A 12,704-nucleotide genomic window follows, 5' to 3' on the forward strand; every position below is an offset into this window, starting at 1 on the left:
CAACATAATTATCATGACTGAATTTGAATTTAGACACAAGCAGGTATTTAAAATGGAAAGGTGTGTTTGTTTTGGAGAGGGTCCTGTGACCTCTGAGACAGCTTAGGGTAGCAGACATACACTCAGAGTGGCACAGTTGCCATTCCACCTCCTGAGAGCCCCTGGCAAAATTGCTCCTCCCAACCTCCTTTCCGCCAGGCGCTCCTTGGAAACTCTACGGGGCAGTTTCTACTCTGCCCTATACGGTCACTATGAGTCGGAATCGACTCGGCGGCACTGGGTCTGGGTAACCTCCTTTACACCCCCTCAGGCTAGAGCTCCTTCCCTACCCTCCTGCTGGGCCCCAGGGGGTGCTGGGAGGAACATTCAAGTTTGCCTGCGCTTTATTCATTGGTTCCTCCACAAGTTCTCTGTCTTACATCTTCCATCTCATTTCTTTCCCCTGATAAAATTGCCTGACAGTCATAATGAGGACAATGGGTGAAATTAAGTGGAGCCACGTGGACCTGAGTTTGAATCTCGACTCAGCCACTGAGTGGCCAGGTAACCTCCAGCAAGCTTTAAAAAAAAAAAAAAAAAAACGAGGGGCAGCCCTAAAAGCTTCCTCACAGGATTGCTGAATGAAGAAAATGAAGCATATCCACAGAATCTGCCACAAGGCAGACGTCAGCAGTCGCTCCCATCTTTTGTGGCTACAGACTGGAAGCTCTGCAAGCCAAAAAACCTCCTGCAGCTCCATACATGATGCTCAGCTTTGACTCCCAAAGAAAGCACCATCCTCAAAAGTCTCCGTGAAGCCTGTGGGGCTCTTTTTTGGCTGCCAACGATATTTCTCTTCAAGTTTTGAGGCAAAACTCACCTAGCTTTGGATTTGGCTGTCACTATGGAAGAAATGGCAAGGACCTCTAGAATGCCACAGAGGGTTGGCCAAGGAGAGTTCCGCTGATGACCTCTTGGTCTTCTCTGAACCACCTATGGGGCACCAAAAAATGGAAAGCAACTAAAGAGAACTGTCATTCAGGAGCCATCCCATCAGCATGGGCCCTGCACATAAATGTGTGCCTGTTGTGATTTGAGGAACACCAGGCTCCCCTAACCTCCCACTACTTGTCACTGTGCCTAATGTCCCAGAATAAACCTTATTCCACCAGTATTAATCAGCACCTACTATTTTCCATGCCAAATATGGGGCTTAATTGCTTTGGGTTATGTATTACTCTCCAAGCATTTTCTTTCAAAATGCAAATACCCTTTCAGGAAGGTACTGCATTAAGTCACTAACACCCCTGGTTGAACTAAGTTGGGGATTTCTTTCTTGTAAGACAGCAGCGAAGGACTGAACATCCTGAGCAAAAGGAGAGCTGAAGTTCAGAGTGCAGAGGTGGCTGTAGAACTAAGGACCAAGACAGAACACCTCCCACTTCCCATATCCTTTCACTAAGACAAACACACCCATTTCCCCCACAGGCAGCAGCATTCCCCACAAGCACAGCTGGTGAGGCGGGCTGGATTCCTTGGAAGAGAGGAGCTATGGGCTTGGCGCCTTGGCCCTGCCACAGAGGGGGCCAGGCCTGGCTTTCACAGTCTCCAGGTTAAGGATGCCCTGAACTTTGGTAATCTCGCTTGAGCCCTCCAATAAAACCGAGACAACCACCCTCAGCCCCTCTTTAGCAGGGAAGGGGGAAAAAGGAGGGAGATAAACATTTTTTCTGTGCTGAATTCAAGGCCTGGCAACCAGATGGGAGAATGCTATTAGTGTACAGAGCAGTTACTCCAAACACCTTACCCCCACTACACACCCAGGGGTGTCCCCTTCTGCTACAGAGCCTGGCCTCCGTCTGCCACCGTCATCCAGGGTAACAGCAAACACTAGTGCGGGCTGCACCCTGAACACAAACCAGGCAGTGAGGCCTAAGCTTGAAGAGGCAGACTTTCCCCCTGTGTGGCAGAGGAAGGATTCAAGGGTCACCAGAGTCCTTCTCCCCCTGGGAGCCACAGCTCCCCTCCAAAAAATCTAGACGGTGTTCCAGAGTGTTAAAATCAACTGAGTGACTTCCTTGTCCTGTCTTATTTCACCACCAGCTGTTGACTGCTCTATCCTTGTCTGGGTTGCCGGAGAGTAGGGACCATTCCCTGGGTTGACACAGTGCCCAACAGGTGCCAGATACACAAATAAGAGTTTCCTTTGTTTTCTTTTTCCTAGGTAATAAACATTGATACTTCTTGTATGTATTCACTCTGGGATGGAATGGAGTCCCACGCCTGGCCTAGTTTACTACCTAAACTCACTCCAGGGAAACGCAAAGGGCTTTTCTGTCACATGGTGGGGGGCGGGGATAGTTTAACAATAGTAATTACTATTTATTGAGTGCTTTTTTTGCTAGGGTTCTGACATAAGTACTTTATAAGGATCATCTAAGTTAACTTTTCCTAAAAGATTTCTCCTCACCCACTGCCATGGAGTCGATTCTGCCTCATAGTGATCCTACAGAACAGAACAGAACTGCCCCTCAGGTTTTCCAAGGAGCGGCTTGTAGATTGGAGCTGCCCACTCTTTGATTAGCAGCCATAGCCCTTAACCACTGCACTACCACGGCTCATATATATACATATATATATATATATATATATATATGAAATATATACATTTCATAGTGAGAGAACATAACCATACACCACCTTTACCATTAACCCTCTGACCCACCACAGGGTCATCTCTTGCCTAGATTTCTTCAGTAATGTCCTAACTGGTCTACCTCTTTCTGCCCTTGCTTCCCCTTCAGTGGAACCTCAGCACAAGAGCTGGTACTATTATTAGCCCAATTTACAGACAAAAAACTGAGACTGAAAAAGAAATTCAGAAATTTGTGGAAGGTCGCACAGAAGCTTCAATGTATGCTTATTTAATTGAGGGCTCCCATTCTATGCCAAGAATTTGGCTCCTCTTCAATCTTGACAACATGTCAACAGGCCTAGTGCAGGCCAGCAAGGTCTTCCCCTGGGGTGCAACAAGTCCAGCTAGCCTAAAAGTGGGGGCCATCTCCCGAGTGGCCGGGGTGCGCAGTCCCTGTGGCCCTTGAAACGGTCCGAATGCTCCCATTGCGGCTGTCTTTCCCAATGCGGGCCCCTACAGAACAGGAATGGGGGTTCTAGCTCCTCCCTCTGAGTGCCCTCCTGAGGAGAGGTCCCGACAGGTGGGAACCGTGTGCATCAGCTAGGGTTCCCCGGGAGTTGAGCGGGGCAGACCGAGGCCTTTCACTTCCTTCCCGCCACCCCCGCAGACTGAACTATGCCTCCGGCGGGGAGACCGGGGAACTGCAGCCACTTTTGGGGCCTGCGGCGGGCCCAATGCAGAGGACCTCGCACCGTCTCCTTGCCCCGGGCAGGAGCCCTTTGAGACCCCGCGGCTCAGGATGCACGCGTGGCAGGAAGCGCTGCAGAGGGGCCGGGACCAGGACTGGTGCGGCGGAAGCTCGCTGGCCGCAGTCGCTCCCCGCTTCTCACCTACTGCCAGACTCTACGGCTAGAGGCCAGAGTCGCTGGCTAATTTTTCACGACGCCCCCCCACCTCCCCGACCGCCTCCCTCGGTGACGCTAAGCCTGTGCGGTTCCTTTAAAGGCTTCGGGTTTTGTTCTTTTCTTTTCCACTGGATGCCAAAATATGCAAATCCGGGGACCGGAATCTGCAGCCAAATGTAGAAGGAGAAGGGGCGCGGCCGGCGCGTCACCGGATCCGCTCCTTGTATGGCTCTTCCCGGCTTGGCCCGCCGCCCCGAGACCCTCCCTGCAGCCGCCGGGGCCCCTCCCGCGCCCAGCGGGGCTCACAACACCGCCCACGCCCCGGGGTGGGCCGTTAGCCCCCCCAGGGAGGGAGCCGGGGGCGGGTAGCGCTGTATGCCCTGATTCCGGCCGGAGCCGGGACCGCTGCAGCGCGCTCCCTCCCCTCGCGGCGCGGGCGGAGGACAGCCCGGGGGCGCTATGCCTCCCCAGTATAGGTGTGGGGAGACTAGCAAGAGCGCGGCGGGGGTGGGAAAGAGGGGCTCGCGTGTGGCGGGAATCCCTCCTTTCCTGAAAACTAGGGAAGTTCCGGAGGAGGCCGGGCCCTTCCCAGCCCCAGCTCTCCACCTAGTGAGTGGAGGGGAGCGGAGCGAGGTTGTCATCCACCCCCACCACGATGTGCAGCTCGGGAGTTCCTCCCACACGTCCCCAGCCCGCGTGGCCCTCCCACGGCGTGAGGCTTGGGGATCCTCTCTTCCTCCTTGTCAACACTCCCACTCCCCCTGAGAAATGCACGTTCCCCCAACCCCGACTCCCCAGCGGGGGACGTGGGATTCACCGCGCCCACGCGGCCATCGATGAGGGATCTTCCCACGCCAAGCCGATGTGATTCAGGGTCGCTTCCCCAAGCTCCCTTCCTCTCCTACCCCTCTCCCGCGGCCTGGCCGCGAGCGCTCCAGAAGCAGGCCTCGGGGAACGCACCAGCCGCCCCCGGAATCAGCTGCCGCTCGGGGAGGTGACTGCGCTCCGGGTCAGCAAACAGGCTGCCCTTGGTTGCAGGGCGCCGGCAGGCAGTAAAGGTGGTAGCCCTGTGGAAGGCGAGGGGGAAGGTAGAGACTAAGAGAGGCCGCCCTGGTAGCTCAGAGACTGTGGGTTCGGCTTTCCCCTGCCACAATTCAGAAGCGTCCCTTTGCAGGCAGCAGTAGACAAGGACTGCACGCCCGGGCCTGCTGGGCCCTACCATCCCGTGGCCAAAGGGGTTGCTTTGGAACCATTAGGGGATTTACTGGGGATTTGGTGCACGTGTTTCCTATCCCTTCAGCTACCACCAAAACCTCACATCCGTGCTCCTAGAGCCAGGGCCTCGCCTCTGGCACAGCCCAGCAGCAGCTACAAATCTCCCCAACACAGCGCTCAGCGGGTAAGGAGCGCAAGGTCAGGGTCCCACTAAGGCGCAGGGGTGTGGGCGGCGAATCAGAGATAAGGGTGGCACAAAAGTTCTCAAGATACTGGACCAGGGAATCCTGACACTCTGGAATCCCCCTCAAAGGAACGTGCTCCTTTTCTCCTATTCTAGGGTAGGGTCCTGGACCGGGACCGCTCAGTGGGAGCCGGGGCTGAGCGCACACCTTCCGGGTTTCCCTAGCAGTTGCCAGGCTGCAAAGGACTTCGCCAGGTGCTTTAGTTTCTCTTTCTTCCTGCTGGGGGTGTTCGAGGCCACTTCCAAACAAGCCCACCCCTTCTGCCCCCCGCCCCACTAGCGCCCTCTCCTAGTGCAGATCTCAAAAACGCACACACTGTTAACTGCTTTTTCAACTTCGTGCTGCGCGCGGCGCGCTTGGCTTTCAACTGCATCCCTCTTTCCTCTTTTCTCGCATTTTCCTTCTTTCTTCTCTTCCATTTCTTTCTTTTTTTTTAAGAACGCCGAGCGGTGCGGGCGCCGCACGTTGGCTGCGGCCCGCTTCCTGCTTTCTAATGTTCCATTGTGAGGAGCTTCCATTGTGACGTCGCGCCCCTTCGGCTGGGCTTTGTCTGTCCATATATGGGCAGCTACGTCACGGAGCTTTCCCGGGGCTCAGATAAATAGGCTGGTGGAGTTCCCTGGCTGGGAGCTTTTGGGCAGCAGTGAGCTTGCTAGGAAGCGGCAGGGCTGGTGGTGGTGGTAGCAGCGGCAGCAGCAGCGGCAGAGGAGGCGGCGGCGGCGGCGGCGGCAGCGGCGGTGGCGGATCGGGGGACGGGGGGGGCCGCGGGCGCGTGTCTGTTTGTGAGATCAATACTGAGGCCGCATCCGACCCCCGCGGACCGAGATCCCCCCCAGCCCACCCCCCACCCCCACCCCCGCACACACACCCCCAACCCCAATCGACCCAGCCTCTTACGACAGACACCAGCCGAGGATACCACCGAGGATTACTCCCCTTTGCCCCCTCTCCCACCCCCCCAAAGAGATCCCCTCCCCTGGCCCACGCCTTCCCCTCTTCCTTCCCCCCTCCCTCCGAACTTTTCCTCTCGCATGCTTTTCCCCTGCACCACGGATCGCCTCTCGGATGCCGCTTGCCTGGAAGCTGCGCTAGGAGCAAGCGGCAGCGGTGGCGGCGGCGGCGGCAGCTCCGGAGTGCTATGACCGGCAAACTCGCCGAGAAGCTGCCGGTGACCATGAGCAGTTTGCTAAATCAACTGCCTGACAATCTGTATCCCGAGGAGATCCCCAGCGCGCTCAATCTCTTCTCCGGCAGCAGCGACTCGGTGGCCCATTACAATCAGATGGCTACAGGTAAGGGCGGCAGGAAGGCGGTGAGGCTGCGAGGAAGGAAGCGGAGAGAGAAGGGAAGAGGAGGAGAAAACGAGCTAGCGATGGATGGGTCGATGGATGGATGGATAGATGGATGGATACACAGAGAGATGGGGGGCGCGCTGGGAATTTTCCGGGGGGCGAGTTGCTTTTCCCACCCACTCCTCCCGCCCTCCCGGATCGGGAAGGCTCGCTTAACGACGCCACGGTAGAGGCTTCGGTTCTCCCGGTGGGGGCAGCCGCTGACCGAAGGGAGGTAGGTGCGAGTGGCTCTGGGGTTCTCCCTCCCTACGCAGGGGGCCTGATCGCCGGGCCGCACGCAAGGCGTGGTGCTGTCGCCCCCTTTCCCGGGAGGAGCCCAGCGTCTTTTTCACCCGCGCTCTTCCCCTTACTCCCTCAGCCTCCCACCCGGGATGGAGCCATGTGCGGCGTGGAGTCCCCGCGGTGGGAGAGGTACTGCGACGCTGCCTTTCCAGGGCGTTCTGCAAAGCCGTAGGGGTGTGGGGACGGCAGGGAGAGGGAGGTGGCCCACCCGCGGGGGGGGGGCTGTCACGGGGGAGAGGGCGATCCCGGGAAAGGTGGCCACCTTGGAGACACCGGCCGGTCTTCCGCCGCCCCACATCCTCCCTAGCTGGGTCTAGGCTTTCTCCCTCCCGCGAGAGCCAACAGCTCCTTTAGGCCGGGAGGAGGCTGGGGCCGGGGTAGGCGGCGGGAGAGCTCCTTTTACGGGCGGCACCCTTCTACGCGCGGAAGACAAAGCGTCAGGGCGCTCTGGGTCGCCGACCCGGTGCAGCGCTCTTAGGGGGCTTCGGCGGGGCGGGAAAAGGCGCGGTGTCCCGGAGCCGCCAGGGCCGGGGAAGCGGCCGAGTTGTGTGAGGGAGAGTCAGAGAGCCCGGCACGCTCCGGGTCTGAAACTACCTGTAGCTGAAGCTACCTGCCCGCCCCACCTCGGGAAGAACAACAATGCTACTCGCGCGCGCGCGCGCGCGCGTGTGTTCGTGTGTGTGGTACGTGAGTGTGTGCGCGGCTTTTGCGGCGGTGTGTGTGCCGCAGCCACTCCACACCCCGATCCGTAGTATTTTGCTGTATCCAGGTTGCACCCGGGAGCGAGGCACCGCCCGCTTTGCGCCCGGCGCAGCGTTCTTCCTACCCCGTGCGCTTCGCACTCCACCCCGCCGCACCCTCGGCACCTGGGCAAGGACCTGGGCGCTCCGGCCCCGAGCCGGCTCGGCTTCACTCACCCCTCCCCTCTTTCCCCCCGCTCTCCGCAGAGAATGTGATGGACATCGGTCTGCCCAACGAGAAGCCCAACCCGGAACTCTCTTACTCGGGCTCCTTTCAGCCAGCCCCCGGCAACAAGACCGTGACCTACTTGGGAAAGTTCGCCTTCGACTCCCCTTCTAACTGGTGCCAGGACAACATCATTAGCCTCATGAGCGCCGGCATCTTGGGGGTGCCCCCGGCCTCAGGGGCGCTAAGCACGCAGACGTCTACGGCCAGCATGGTGCAGCCACCGCAGGGCGACGTGGAGGCCATGTATCCGGCGCTGCCCCCCTATTCCAACTGCAGCGATCTCTACTCAGAGCCCGTGTCTTTCCACGACCCCCAGGGCAATCCCGGGCTCGCCTATTCCCCCCAGGATTACCAATCGGCCAAACCGGCCTTGGACAGCAACCTTTTCCCAATGATTCCTGACTACAACCTGTACCACCACCCCAACGACATGGGCTCCATTCCGGAGCATAAGCCCTTCCAGGGCATGGACCCCATCCGGGTCAACCCGCCCCCTATTACCCCCTTGGAGACCATCAAGGCCTTCAAAGACAAGCAGATCCACCCGGGTTTCGGCAGCCTGCCCCAGCCACCGCTCACGCTCAAACCCATCAGACCCCGCAAGTACCCTAACCGGCCTAGCAAAACCCCGCTCCACGAGCGGCCCCACGCGTGCCCAGCAGAGGGTTGTGACCGCCGTTTCAGCCGCTCGGACGAGCTGACCCGGCACCTGCGCATCCACACGGGCCACAAGCCGTTTCAATGCCGGATCTGCATGCGGAGCTTCAGCCGAAGCGACCACCTCACCACTCACATCCGCACGCATACGGGTGAGAAGCCCTTTGCCTGCGAATTCTGTGGGCGCAAGTTTGCGCGTAGCGACGAGCGCAAACGTCACGCCAAGATCCACCTCAAGCAAAAGGAGAAGAAGGCAGAGAAGGGAGGTGCGCCCTCTGCGTCTTCGGCGCCCCCCGTGTCCCTGGCCCCCGTGGTCACCACCTGCGCCTGAGGCTTGAGCCCCCAGATCCCCACTTTTTCCCTCCAGTGCCTCCCGGCTGCTAGCCTGACAGCAGCGGGAAAGCCGGCCACGGAGGCGTAGGGGCCGCGCCCTGGCCTCTCCATGGACGTGCGGTTCCTTGCACCCTTTCGATGCCCCCTCCCCCGGTTCCCACCCTTTCACATCGGCCAACGGTGGGGGCCAGAGCAAGAGGCGCCTTCCCCTCGCTGCCCCCCTTAGCCAAGGCGTGGGGGCGGGAAGGTGGCGTCTAGCCTGCTTTGTTCAGTTCGGATCGCCTTGATCCAGGGGCCGCTGGGCCGCGCCAAGGACCTGAGGGGAACTGAGGGCGGGGCCGGTCAACTCTCGCCGGACTCTAGCACCCCACTGTTCCCCCTAGTCTCCCTCTGTTCCCCCTCGAAGACCAGAAGAGGGGAGGGGGTAAGGAGCGCACCAAAGCGCAGGCAGGGCTTGCTGCCTGCCGCACGCACGCGCGTCTGCGTGCGGGGTTGCGCGCGAGTGTGTGCGTGCTCGCGTGTGTATATGTGTGTGTGTGTATGTGTGTGTGTGCGTGTCCGTGACCGCGCGCGCTCGCGTGAGACTCTTGAGCTGAACTGGCCTGTGTCCACCCCAAACTCTTCCCCACATTGGGTCCCCAAGCCGCTGGGGTCTGTCCCAGGCTGGGCGCCTGCACGTGGCTGGACGGGATGGTCTTCCATCTGCTCGGAATTAATGTTTCTTACAGAAATGCCTCGCATGCTGCCGCCGCGGTGCCGCTGCTGCCGCTGCTTCTGGCTTGGCGGCTCAGAACCCTTCTCTTTTCCGAGCGCTTCCCTCTTGGGCCTCAGGGCAGTTTGATCTTCCGGGAGAAGGAGCAGCCATCACTGAGCCTGCCTTTTAAAAAATGTAATTCCTCAGAGTTTGCCCTCTACCTTTCCCTTTTTCTCCCTTCTCCCCTTTCAACCTTCTTCCATCTCTTTCTAAATTTTTCCCAGAAAGGCAGGCCTCAACCAGCCTCCCCCATTTCACCGTCTTTTTGTTTCTTCTCACTCACATACCCATTTCTCCTTCCCACCGTTGATGGGAAAGCTGGCTCTGTTTTTGCCATTTGTCAGACAGAACTTAAATATACATATGGTGTGTATGTGTGCGTGTGTGTATGTATATGTGTGTGTATATATGCATATATATGACACATACACACATAATATGTATTCCCAACAAAATCAGATCTCTAAGGTACTTGGTTTTCTAGTGCAGTGCACCGGAATGAAGAGAATTTGTAGGCATATACAGCTTTAAGTGATTTATTTTTTATGAAAATTTTAAGTGATTAGATTATATCTATGTGAGTATGTGTGTATATATATATGCATATACATATATATATCCAAATTTTCTTCAGAAATATGGGGATTTTTGCATTAATCTATGTTGATGAATGAGGCAAAGCTTTTCCATATCCCAGTCTCACCTTCTCCCCGCCCTACCTCACCTCTTCTCAGGCACCCACTCCTCCCCAGCTGTCCTCTCCAGCCCTTCTTGGTACAGGGGTGGTTCTTTTAAAGTGGAGTAGTAGGGAAGATTGCTCTTTGACACAGCTTCCAGCACAGTCTTGACTGAATGTACTGTTCCCTATTAGTGTCATTTCTCCTGTGGTCAGTAAGCTGCCCAGAGAGAAGGAACAAAGGTCTGGAGTTTACAGAATGTCTGTTTTTGAAGTCACTTTATGCGTTACCCACTTTTTTTTTTTTAAAGAAAAAAAAACTTTTTTTTTTTTTTGGTGGTGGATTAAATAATACTAAAAGGACTCTAGTGAAAGCAAAAAAAAAAAATCAAAGAGTAGGGGGTTGTGAATTTCCAGGTACTTGGACTTTTTGTAGGCGAGAGAAGGAGATGAAGTTTGCCAGGAGGGCCCATATTTTTTCAGCTGAAGGGTAAAACCTTTCTTTGCAGAGACAGTATTTTGCTGAATACTTTTTATAATGTGATGATTATTAAAAACAAAAATTTTGGTCACTTCAAAGCTGGAAGGAGGAATCAGATACCCTTTAATATTTTTTCCTTGCTCCTTCTGGTATATGCATGTCACTGCATGATAGCTCTGAGTTTTCCTTTGTTTTAATAAAACTGTTCTCAGACGTTTAAGCTAAACTAAGAGAAAAATAACTTTGTTGCCAAAAGGTTGTGCTATCCAGATTTTTTATATGTCTGCATGTTTTAAAAAACAACAAGAGAAAATGCACTCTAACTTATGTGAACTGAGAGAAAAAAAAATCAGGTTTTAAACAGGAAAACCTACGGGGAATGATATTTTTTGAAAGACTTTTGTATAAAGTTGAGTACTTAGAAAAAGACAAACCAGATGTAATATATTTTGTGGATGTTTTTATTTCTTGGATTTATAGTACCTTATACTAAGGTTAAAAAAAATATGCTTGATATTGTGAAAAGGTGAAATTCTTCACCAACATTTCATTTGCTCCTTTGTCACATTGTTATGCCAATATAATATAGTTAATGAAAACAGCATTTTTAAAAACTGAAATATTGAAATGGTGTAATGTTGTACCATTTGCACTGTGAGCAAATGCTAATACAGTAAATATATTGTGTTTGCTGACAATCAGCTGGCCTATAAATCTCCTTATTTTATTTCTTGTTGTCCTAGCATAAAGTTTTGATTTGGCCTGTTGTTTTGTCTTGTTTTGCTTTTGGCTGTTGGTTTGTTTGAGAGGGTCTTATGCCTGATTTTGCCCTTCTTGTTCTGAAAACTCTCAGAGTAGAAATGTGGAACTTGGTGTTATTGGAAGTTGGTCAGAATTTTGTGCAGGTTCTGATGTTTACAAATCCAGTTTTGAGTGTGTCATGTGCTTCTAGGAGAATAGGTTTCCCCTGCATCCTTCTGGGAGCCTCGAAAGACTAGATAAAAATTGACGGGAGTCAGGACTGGTAATTGGAATCTTCTAGAACCCTTCTCTCTGGTTTCCAATGGGTTTGGGGGTAGAAGGAAGGGGAATCTCTTGGTTTATGAACAATTGCTCTGATGGTCATAGAAAGCACCAGAACAGGACCCTGGAGGGTCCCTATGGCCACACTGAGTAGTTCTCTTGCTAAAGCTTTTGAAGCCTGAAAAACAGGTGGAGACTTGAGAGGGGTTCTTCAGGGTTGGCAAGCTCATTGGAGAGAGAAAAAGCTCTTTTGTGGTCAGAGATAATTGGGAAAAATCAGGTTTTAAAGTTCTGCATCTTCAATCCCACTTAGGATTTCCCAGGCTTATTTGTAGCTGCTTGGTGAAGGTGGCACTGCCCCCCCCCCCCCCGCAAAAAAAAAATCACTCTTATGAACTGTCCAGGGATTAGATGTTTTTAAGGGAAGAAAGAACATTTGGGATTTGGAGGACATATGGAGGAATGTTTTATGTAGCATCAACCCTTCCATCTTATGACTGTCATCTCTTATAAAAGCAATGCTTCTCCTACCCTATGAGCTTCCTTCCCCAAAAACCTTCCCCTTCTTAACTGAGTTTGTTTGCCAGCCTTAGAGTTTTCTCTATTTCTCTAGAAGAAATACATTCCCTCCACTTCCTCCTTGTGTCCACAGCTCCAACCTGCTCCCCTCACCTTACTCCTCATAATCTTCAGAATCCTTTATCCCTGTAAGGCTTGTTCTGGGGCAGCCTTCTGGACAAGTTAGTCCTCCCTCCCTCCCTTACTTCCTGCTTGCCCTCTAAAAACTCACTTGGGCTTGTCTGCTGCGCATTTTTACGTATTATCTGCCTCACCAAAGATTAGGGGCTTGGTGCGTGATGCCGAACTATGTCAATGTTCCACCAGATCGTGACTGGCGGAGATTGTCTTGTTCTCTAAGGTGCCAGCCAAGCCAGGCATAAGGCAACAGAAATGAAGTGTAGCATCCCTGGTCAAAAACTGTTTTTGCTTGCCTCAATCCAGGCCCATCACAGTGAAAAATGTAGGTAGTATTTCTGGATGGCTGTAATTACCAAGAAGTTGAGGCCAGACTTGGGTGGAAGGAGTGGGCTGTGGCCTTAGAACAGAATATTTTTGAAATGAGAGATGAGCAAAGAGAATGCAGTACGGAATTTTAATTTTTCGCAACTACACAAGTCTCGCACACAAGTCTGGGTCA

General features: G+C 54.1%; 1 protein-coding gene across 1 annotated transcript; it reads left to right on the forward strand.

Annotated features, from left to right (window-relative positions):
• Window positions 1-5,845: 5,845 nt before the first annotated feature.
• EGR3 (early growth response 3) lies at window positions 5,846-11,236 on the forward strand. The gene is made up of 2 exons (XM_049866759.1): window positions 5,846-6,271; window positions 7,561-11,236. Exons 1-2 carry the CDS (start codon window positions 6,118-6,120, stop codon window positions 8,568-8,570), a joined length of 1,164 nt encoding a protein of 387 aa, XP_049722716.1. The 5' UTR covers window positions 5,846-6,117; the 3' UTR covers window positions 8,571-11,236.
• Window positions 11,237-12,704: the final 1,468 nt, after the last annotated feature.

This window comes from Elephas maximus, chromosome 22 (assembly GCF_024166365.1).
Source record: "Elephas maximus indicus isolate mEleMax1 chromosome 22, mEleMax1 primary haplotype, whole genome shotgun sequence".
Lineage (NCBI taxonomy): Eukaryota > Metazoa > Chordata > Mammalia > Proboscidea > Elephantidae > Elephas > Elephas maximus.

Excerpts from the sequence above, each read along its gene's own strand:
- EGR3 (XM_049866759.1), top strand. The coding sequence starts at position 6,118 with ATGACCGGCAAACTCGCCGAGAAGCTGCCGGTGACCATGAGCAGTTTG. Across the intron at positions 6,272-7,560 it reads TTACAATCAGATGGCTACAG|AGAATGTGATGGACATCGGT; the intron begins GTAAGGGCGGCA and ends CGCTCTCCGCAG.